Source organism: Aotus nancymaae, unplaced genomic scaffold, assembly GCF_030222135.1.
Source record: "Aotus nancymaae isolate 86718 unplaced genomic scaffold, 86718_ANA_hifiasm-v0.15.2.pri h1tg000029l, whole genome shotgun sequence".
In the NCBI taxonomy this organism is placed as follows: domain Eukaryota; kingdom Metazoa; phylum Chordata; class Mammalia; order Primates; family Aotidae; genus Aotus; species Aotus nancymaae.
This window is the reverse complement of record NW_026988442.1, coordinates 40,860,009-40,869,803: the sequence shown is the minus strand read 5'-3', so window position 1 is coordinate 40,869,803 and position 9,795 is coordinate 40,860,009. Positions and strand designations below refer to the sequence as shown.

The window sequence follows — 9,795 nt, the reverse complement described above, 5'->3', positions numbered from 1 at the left end:
GCCTTTGACAGCATCCCATGCGGTCTGGTCACAAGGGCCAGAGGGCTCTGGCCAGGGTTCTGCAGGGTGCTGGCTGGTTTGGACAACTCACTCTTCTAGACCAAAAGCAGAGGGGACCTGGTGGCACTCGGGGTGGCAGGTGGCCCTGAGGGAGGCTTGGGTTGACTGGAGGTGGAGCCCTGGCGGCGGCCAAGGGCAGAGATGGGGAACACCCAGGATGACCCCTGGGACCCCCACCCGCTGGAGCTCCTCACAGCATTCCGGAGGGTGGGGAGCAGCCACAGGTGGGGGCGTAGTCTCAGCCACACAGGCCCCAGGGCTTGGCCACCCAGGGCTTTCTGCTGCTGGCCTTGACTCTCAAAGGGCCCAAGAGACCCCCAATTACAGCAAAGGCTGCTGGGATTTGAACCCCACTCTGTTTTCAAACAAGTCACTTACTTACTTTTTCATAATAAAAGACCAAAATAAAAGAAAGAAAGACACAGTCTCCCCATTTCTGAAGGATGCCTCCCGAGCTGGGACTAGCTGGGGTCGGAGGCCGCTGGGGACGGGAAGGTGGGGCGGGCTGTCTGCTTGCTTTAGTCACTCCTGAGTTTGAGGGAATCTGATACGTGTACCAAAAGGCACTTTCATTTTTTTTTAAACAGTGCTTCTGTTCTAGGAAATTCAAGTGAAGACCGAGTGCCTCTTGCTCTCCTCAGTGCCAGTCGGCCGCGGTGCTGGGCAGCAGCCACGTGCAGGGCGCCGCGGGGGTGGGTGCTCATGCCAGACAGCTCAGCGTGGGGGTGGGGGCCTCCTAACAGCACTAAGGACACGCGCAGGGAGAGTCGGAGACCGCCGCCTCCGCCCAGTCCTGCTCCTCCGGCGTCCGCGTGCGGCTCTCACTTCGGTCCGAGGATGCGAGGTCAGTTAATCCTCTTCGCCGCCTCCGTACATGTCCGCCAGCTTCTTGAATCTGGGCCCCCAGTCGTTGAGGTAATCGTAGTCTTGGTCCCCCGAGCTGGACGAGTTCAGGGAGCTGACGGAGCCTGCGGTGGAGCCGCTCCCTTCGTAGTCGAAGACCAGCAGGGAGTCGTAGGGGGGCGCCGTGGGGTCGTTGTCTGCGGCGCGGAGTCCCTGGGGGTCACAGACATGGGGTTAGGGTGTGGGGCGAGCTGCCTCGGTCCTGGGACCTGAGGGAACAGACGGCGGGGCCCAGCTGAGGAGGAGGGGGATGGAACGTTGTATACAGTAGGTGTCCAATAAGTGCTCTCTGCATGTAACCGAAGGGCATGTCTGAGTAGGAAAGGGCATTTGTGAGGACAGAGTGTGGGAGTGTCAGAGGGGAACGCAAATTCAGCAGCAGCGGGGTCAGGGGAGGGGAGGGCTGGGGAGGGCCTGTGGCTGGGGTTCAGCTCCTCCCAAGCCAAGGGCAGGGGAGGGTAAGGGAGGTGGTGGGGATGTAGGGGTAGGTGAGGGGGTGTGGGGGAGGGTGAGGGAGGTGGAGGGCTGTGGCAGAAAGGTGAGGAGGTGTGGGGGTGAGGGGGGTGTCGGGGAGGGTGAGGAGGTGTGGGGGGAAGGTGAGGGGGTGTGAGGGAGAGTGAGCGAGGTTTGAGGGGAAGTAGGGCTTGTGGGGGAATGTGAGGAGGTGTGGGGAAGGTGGGGGTTTGGGGGAGGGGGAGGTGGGATGTGGGGGAGGATAAGGGGGTGTGGGGGAAGGTGGGGGCATGGAGGAGGGTGGGGGAGCATGAGGGGGTACGGAGGAAGGCGAGGGGATACGGAAGAGGGCGAAGGGTGGTGTGGGGCAGGTGAGAGGCTGGGCCCTGTGGCTGGAGCTCAGCTCCTCCTAAGAGGGCAGATAGTTCTCCAGTCCCGCGGACTCTTATCTGGAGGGAGTGTGAACCTAGGGTGGGCAGAATTCAGAAGCCAGCAGTTATGAGCTCGGCACTCCCACGGACAAGCTTTGGCAGTGTGGCGGATATTGCTGGAGCCCCACCCTCTCCTCAGTGCCTGTGGGTGCCACCTCCATGCCAGCACCTGCTCCTCCCGTGGCCCTAGGAGAGGGTACTCAGCGTCATTCGGTACTGACTGGTTTGTTGTTTTCATTTTTAATTTCTCCTAAGAACTATCTAACAGTGAGCTTTATTTATTTATTTATTTATTTATTTTTGAAGTTTTTTGAAATGGAGTCTTGCTCTGTCACTCAGGCTAGAGTATAGTGTCTCGATCTTGGCTCACTGTAATCTTGGCCTCCCAGGTTCAAGAGATTCTCCTGCCTCACCCTCCCGAGTAGGTGGGATTACAGGCGTCTGCCACTATGCCTGGCTAATTTTTGTATTTTTAGTAGAGATGGGGGTTTCACCATGTTGGCCAGGCTGGTCTTGAACTCCTGACCTCGGGTGATCCACCTGCCTTGGCTTCCCAAAGCGCTGGGAGTACAGGCATGAGCCTCCACGCCGGCCTAACAGTGGGCTTTAAATTATAGATTGGGCCGGGCATGCTTTGGGGTCTTTACATTTGTATTCCGTCATAGACGGTAAGTGTCGTCAGAGCGGCTCCCTTGTGGGCAGTTGTAGGAATTTCATCTGTGGCCAGGAACACAATCTGCTTTGGGGAAACCTTTTTGTCTCTCTGCTAAATCATTGCCTGGGTTAGCTTCTATTTAAATCAACTCCTTTAAAGTGAGATTCTGACCAAGGCTGAGATCTAAGTGTTGCTAAACGTCCTTTATAATGCAGCCGGCACTGGAGAGCAGGTGGTGAAACCACAGGACTCCCGCGGCTGGAGCAGGGGTGGAGGACACGGCGATCCCTGCAGGGCGGCAGGCAAGGCCAGCCTGGAGCCTCAGAGTCACGGCTGGAGGACGCTCCTCGGGGGGAGTCTGCCCTGCTGCTCCTCTGTTCACTTCACCGCAAAGGAAGATGGGAGTGAAGGCAGGGAGGTGCGCATTTTGAAGTGGAAACTGAATGTCCCTGGTGACATTGTAAGAGGTGTCTCAAATGTCTCTTTCAAAGGGGAAGATCGAAGGCTGGGGCATGCCGTTCATTGGCCCAGTCCCTTCTAACCCTCGAATGTCGGGTTGGGCACGTGGTCAGGCAGGTGGTCAGGAGGCAGCCCCTGCAGGTGGCCGCCTCTGTGTGTTCCCACCTGCTGTGTCCTGATGGTGTCGGGGGTGGGGAAAGGGGTTGAGGGGAGGGTTGTGGGGGAAGAGTGGGGAGGGAGGGCAAGTTGGCCTGGGCCCTGAGACCAGGCTTGGGCCTCTGCCCGTCTAAGCATCTGGGTGGGCCGAGCCCGGGATGATGGGCTGCATGTAAGGTCAGTGCCTGGGGGGCTCTGCTGCTGCCCCACTGCTGCTCCTGTCCCCCCGCTGCTCCTGCCCCCCCGCTGCTGCTGCCCCCCCGCTGCTGCTGCCCCCCCGCTGCTCCTGCCCCCCCGCTGCTCCTGCCCCGCTGCTGCTCCTGCCCCCCTGCTGCTGCTGCCCCACCGCTGCTCCTGCTCCGCCGCTGCTCCTCAGGCCGGTCCTTGCTGCTGGTGCTTCTGCTGCAAACCCAAATTCTTATGAAGCCCCTGCTGAGCACCCAGCCCTGTGTGTTGAACCTTCACCTGGCTCACAGGTAGGAATCTTCGTTCTTGGACAGAGGGGCTGCTGAGGGAGGTGATTTGCCCAGGCCACCCAGCTGGAGTGGCAGGGTGGTCCTGGAACCCAGGTCTAAGCTGCCTTGTCCCCATGGTGGCTGCCGGCACAGTGGAGACAGCTTCTGTCTGTGTGTGCTACTAGCATTTATTTTTGGAGGAGACGCCTTGCCCGGGACCCCCCCTCTGCCGAGGGCACACACCTCGTTGATGAATTCACCGATGTCGCCTGGGTGTGGCACCACGGGCCTGACTGGGTACTGGGGCTCAGCGCCCACCGGCCGCTCATCCACGCGACGCACACCGGGGGCTTTGCTTGGCACGTGCCCCATGGCTTCCGGCTGCTGTAGCTGGCTGAGGTCGTAGTCCTGGGGGAGGGAGCCGGGGGAGTCAGGGCACCAGAGGAAACCACCAAGCCCCCCTTCCAGCCTGCACCCCGCTTCCAGCCCACACCCTGTTCTGTGACCGGGGCCACAGATGTGCCTGCTGCCCTGCGCCCTGGTCTCCAAACACCCCACAGTCCCAAGCTGTCCCCTGCTGTGCCCTCCCACAGTGCTCCACTTCCTCACCCTTCACCCCAATCCCTCTGGCAGGGATGGGGTCTGTGCCTGGCTTCCTTCGATGGCCTGGGGCTCACTCTGAGTGAACCCAGCGCCACGCTGCTTACCGACCATGCACCCCGAGTGCTCAGGCGGCCAGGAGCTGGGCCTCCGCAAGGCACATTCCTCATGCTTGTTATGGCCATATTGTGAGGGGGCGGGGAGGGGTCTGTGCTTTAGAGGGGCTAAGGATTTGCCCCAATTCCCCCAAAGGCTGGGGCAGACCCAGATTCCAACCAGCAGCTCTTGTAGCGTACCCTCTCGGGCGCCCCGTGCACTGCCCTTGGTCACTCACAGCCCCTTGCACACAGCAGCATCGGGAGAGTGGGCATCGGTGTCCTTGGCCAACCCAGAGCCCCCTCCCCTGCGGGGCACAGGGCAGCACTGGGCTGGGGTTGGTGGTGGGAGGGAGGGAGTCGAGGAATGGAGGGGTCCCAGGATCCCCCCTGGGGGATGCAGGTACAGTGTGTGCAGCTCACCCCAGGCCAGGCCTGCAAATGTGGGCAGGGGAACCAGGCTTGGAAACCGGGCTCCCCTGCCTGGTGCCTTCATTGGTGAAAAAGGCTGAAATGTCCTACCATTTTTGTTTGTTTGTTTGTTTTTTGAGACGGAGTCTTGCTCTGTCACCCAGCTGGAGTGCAATGGCGTGATGTTGGCTCACTGCAACCTCTGCCTCCCAGGTTCAAGCGATTCTCCTGCCTCAGCCTCCTGAGTAGCTGGGATTATAGGTGTACGCCACCCCGCTGGCCAAATTTTGTATTTTTAGTAGAGATGGGGTTTCACCGTGTTGTTCAGGCTAGTTTTGTGCTCCGGACCTCGTGATCCGCCTTCCTTGGTCTCCCAAAGCGTTCGAATTCCAGGTGTGAGCCACCCCACCCGGCCATGTCTTACTATTAAAACCTGAGAGCAAGCCCTGCTGAGACACTGGTGCTTGTGAGAGCCGGCCCCGTGTGGGGAGGGAGGTGGCCCCGTGTGGGCCCCGTGTGGGGAGGTGGTGGGGGGCTGGCCCCGTGTGGAGAGTGGAGGTGGCCCTGTGTGGGCCCTGTGTGGGGAGGCGGCCCCGTGTGGGGAGGTGGTGGGGGCTGGCCCCGTGTGGGGAGGCGGTGGGGGGCTGGCCCCGTGTGGGGAGCGGAGGTGGCCCTATGTGGGGAGGCGGACCCGTGTGGGGAGGCGGTGGGGGGCTGGCCCCGTGTGGGGAGGCGGTGGGGGGCTGACCCCGTGTGGGGAGTGGAAGTGGCCCCGTGTGGGGAGCCGGCCCCGTGTGGGGAGGTGGTGGGGGGCTGGCCCCGTGTGGGGAGGCGGCCCCGTGTGGGGAGGTGGTGGGGGGCTGGCCCCGTGTGGGGAGGCGGCCCCGTGTGGGGAACGGAGGTGGCCCCGTGTGGGGAGGCGGCCCCGTGTGGGGAGGTGGTGGGGGGCTGGCCCCGTGTGGGGAGGCGGCCCCGTGTGGGGAGGCGGCCCCGTGTGGGGAGGCGGTGGGGGCGCGGTCTCACCTGGTCCTCCTCGCCGCCGCCTTCCTCGTCATACTTGAGGATGTTGTCACGCACATCATCCTCGGGGTCGATGAGCAGCTGCTTGGTGTGGCGCTCCTTCTCCCGCCGCTTTATCCACACGACAAACAGCAGGACCATGGCTGTGGGGGGAGGGCCGGGCGTGAGCAGGGGGTGCGGGTGTGCCGCATGTGTGCACACGCATGCCTCCGTGTGTCCAGGTGTGTATGCCCACCTCTATTGCACATGCACACGTGTCTATGCACGTGCAGGCCTGGGTGTGCAAGGACACACATCTGTGCATATGTGCATTCGTGGATGCAAATGTTCCATACATGTCTGTGTAAGCAAGCATACGTGTATCCACAGGAGTATGTGCGTTTGAATGTGTGCACGTGTGTGCCTGTGGGTGAGCGTGTAGATCTGTGTAAATGTGCACTCATGTGTTCATGTGCGTACATGCACACAGAAGTCTGCACATGTCTGTGTGCGCATGTCTGTGTGCATGTGTCTTCATGTGTGTCTGTGTGTGCTCATGCATACAGGTGTGGGTGTGAGTGTGAATGCACCTCTGCTCATGTGCCTGTGCATGCGTGCATGTCTGTGTGTGCCTCTGAGTTTCCATTGAGAGCCATGCTGGCTCAGGCCCCTCCCCAGCTCACTGCCTGGGCACTGATTTACATACTCGTCCTCCTCCTGCACCCCCCTTTTGAGGAGGCCGCCAGCTCAGGGTGCCCCTCACCGCCTGGGGGCAGGAGGACATGGGTGCTGAGGGACCCACCCACAAGTCGTTCTGTGTCCCTCTTCTGAGCGGCAGGAGGGGAGACGGATTTGACAGAGGAGGTGGAAGTGAGGTTTTAGGCGCACAGTGCTTGGCAGGAATCGCTGAGTGAGGGAGATGGATTCTCCCACACTGAAAGAGGCTCTGCCCTGGGAGGGGTCAGGGAAGGAGCGGGGCCCAGAGCGGGGATCCAGCGATCCTGCTTCCTGAGGGCCCATGGGACAGGGTCAGTCCAGGGCTTTGCTGGACGGAAGGGCAGCCACATCCACTCCCAAGGGGGTCACTCAGAGGGGCTCTTTCCATCACCCAAATGAACTGGGGTGCAGGCTCGGAAGTTCAGGTGCAGGTGGAAACTGAAGAGAGGTAAAGCCCCTTTGTGGGGTGGATGGAGGGACCCTCTCCCTGAAGCTGAACCGGCCTCCCTGCCACCCTCCAAGGTCCGTGTCCTGGCCTGGCTCACTCTGGACCCCTGGCTGCCACTGCTGCAGGGACAGCCTGGGCACCTATCTGCAAGCCTCCCTCTTTGTCCGTTCTCTGTGCATTCGCTTCTCGGCTTCGCAGGGTGGGCGATGCACCCAGCACGGGCTCCAGGAGCAGGCAGTGTGGCCCACGCCTCCAGTAAATGCCTGCAGAAAGCACCCCGCTGCATCCTCCCAAAGCCTCTCAGCACCTCCCACGTCACATGTAACAACAGAGGCCCAGAAGTCACAGGTGTGCTCCTGTGTACCACAGAGGGTCAACCCAGAGGCAGGAGGGGACGCCCACCCCCAGTCAGAAGGGCTGTCCCTTGCCAACCTAATTAACTGGCTGTGGCTGCCTGAGTGCCGTGAGAAGGCTTCCGAAGCTGAGTCTAGGTTTGGGAGGAGCTCTATGGGTATTGGCAGCATCCCTGCTGCCTGCAGAGGGTGAGCTGACAGCCGGGGGACGCTTCCTGGCCTGGCCCAGATCGTGGAGAGGGAAGCGCAGGCAGAGGGAGGAGCCACCCACTGCAGGTGCAGCTCGGTGAGAACCGGGAACCTGGAACCTGGGCCTGGTCTTGGCTCGACAGAAGCCACAGTGCCAAGAACCACACTTACAGCCGGCACCCCAGGCTTGTCCAGGAGGACAAGACGAGTGAGGCTTCAGGGGAGGAGTGCGGAGGAGCGGAGGCCACCCAGATGCCCCCCATGTACCCAACTAGGGCTGAGGTGCCCACGACTGGGCAGAAGCCAGGCAGCAGGTGGATCTGCTGTTAACCCTGGTCCTGGCCTCACTGTGGCCCGAGACAGGCACCCAGCTGAGTCACGTCTCACAGCCCGGCCCACAGCGGGTGCTCTGGCTGGGGCCTGGCCCCTGTGTCTTCAGAGCAGGAGACATGGGTAAGAATGCCCCATCTTTGTTACGGAGACACCTCCCAACCTCTGTGGGGCTCTTTCTACTCCAGATCATACAAAGGACCCCATACACTGAATGGCTTTCAAAACAAGCCTCAGAAATAAAAAACAGCTTTTTGAGGGGGGATGGGTCTGGAAATGAGAAAAAAAGCAGAGGCCTCATAACTCAGATGTCCTTTGGATGGGGCTCACAGTCCCTGGGGTCTGAAGTCAGCCACAGGCCAGGTCTGCAGGAGGGCCTGCTGCCTGCTCCAGCCTGTTCTGGATGTGGTGGGGGACCCTCTGGTTTGGGTGTGAACTGGGGAGGTGGTGGCTGAACCCTTCCCTGCCCTGCCTCCCACTGGGGTCCCTGGGCTATCACGGACCAGGGCGACTGTCCATGAGGGATGATGGGAAGAAGGACCTCTGGGGTCATTTTCAAGCACCTCTCCTGGTGCCCCCCCACAACCCTCACTCCTATTGGGGAACCCACATGGTTCTGGGAAACTCTGAAAACTACTGGAGCATGTGATCTGGGCAGAGTCAATGAGAACACCCCATTCCTTGGCTGGTGATTGGCTCCAAGGTGTGCATGTGACTAAAGCCAGTCCAATCAGAGAGTGTCCTGGGACTTTGGATGGGGATGCTAATAGGCAGGCTGACCTTCCCCCTGCTAAGTCCACCTGGGAGCTGCCTGCAGGCATTGCAGGCCCTGGAGGAGAGCAGCTTCAGGACACGGCTCTGGGAGGCAGAGTGGAGCTGTGGAAAGGGGCCGGGCCATGGGAGATGCCTGGACCTCCGGATTTGAGAGTAACGGGAGCCTCCAATTTCCTACTGTTATATGGGCCAGTTCAGCTGCATTTCTGAAAGGCTCCTGGCAGATGGGGTAAACGCGGGCCTCCCTTTGCCCACCATCCCTGGGACAGGGCGCTCATACCCATAGTGCCCTGCCCGCCTTGGTGCTCAGCCACACTCACTCAGCAGGATGAGGATGCAGATGAGGATGGCCACGATGGCACCAGTGCCCAGACCAGCCGCTGCCACCGCGCCAATGGTGGTGCAGTCCCCGTTGTCATCACATGGGCACACCTTGACTTTGATGATAGACGTGTTGGACAGGGGAGGGTTTCCAGAGTCCGTGACGATGATGGGGACGTCATACATCCCAGCCTCCAGGTACAGGATGCGCAAGCTGAGCTGGGCATAGTCACCTGGTGCAAAGCAAGAGTGAACGTTCAGCCTGAGCCCGGCCCTCCCTTCCAAGCAAGACGGCCAAAGGAAAAGACTAAGTCCCATGGCTTGGAAACCGGACATGTCTGCCTGGTTACCGCATGCACACACACACTGTGCTACACCATTAAGTCAAAAGACATTGGAAGTCGGGTGTGGTGGCTCATGCCTGTAATCCCAGTACTTTGGGAGGCTGAGGTGGGCAGATCACTTGAGGTCAGGAGTTCACGACCAGACTAGTCAACATCGTGAAACCTTGTCTCTACTAAGAAATACAAAAATTTAGCTAGGTGTGTGGTGAGAGCCTGTGATCCCAGCTACTTGAGAGGCTGAGGTGGGAGAATTGCTTGAACCTGGGAGGTGGAGGTTGCAGAGCTGAGATTGTGCCACTGCACTCCAGCCTGGGCAACAGAGCAAGACTCCATCTCAAAAAAAAAAAAGACATTGGAGACACAACCAAAAAGCAATTGCAACATGTAGGATGAACAGATGATTTCCTGAATATATAAAGAGTTTTACCAAATGAATATAAAGAAACTCTCCAAAGAAAACAGGCAAAGTCATTGAACAGACAATTCACAGAAGAGACAAAAATGGTCAATAGATATATAAAAAAATTTCCACTGGTAGTCAAGATATCAAGATATACAAATGGAAACAATGCCTTTGGCTGTAAAATTGACAGAATAAAATACTATTTTAAAACAATCATATTCAGTGTTGGTGGGGTTTGT

General features: G+C 59.5%; 1 protein-coding gene across 2 annotated transcripts in view; it reads right to left on the bottom strand.

Annotated features, from left to right (window-relative positions):
• Positions 1-766: 766 nt before the first annotated feature.
• CDH4 (cadherin 4) overlaps positions 767-9,795 on the bottom strand; it is a 646,231-nt gene continuing 637,202 nt past the window's right edge. For both annotated transcript variants that reach the window (XM_064382571.1, XM_012440669.3), the window contains 4 exons: positions 8,809-9,042; positions 5,702-5,841; positions 3,816-3,980; positions 767-1,116 (listed from right to left, as the gene is read on the bottom strand). In XM_064382571.1, the coding sequence (XP_064238641.1) occupies positions 910-1,116; positions 3,816-3,980; positions 5,702-5,841; positions 8,809-9,042 (746 nt within the window). In that variant the 3' untranslated portion in view covers positions 767-909. The remainder of the gene's footprint in view (positions 1,117-3,815; positions 3,981-5,701; positions 5,842-8,808; positions 9,043-9,795) is intronic.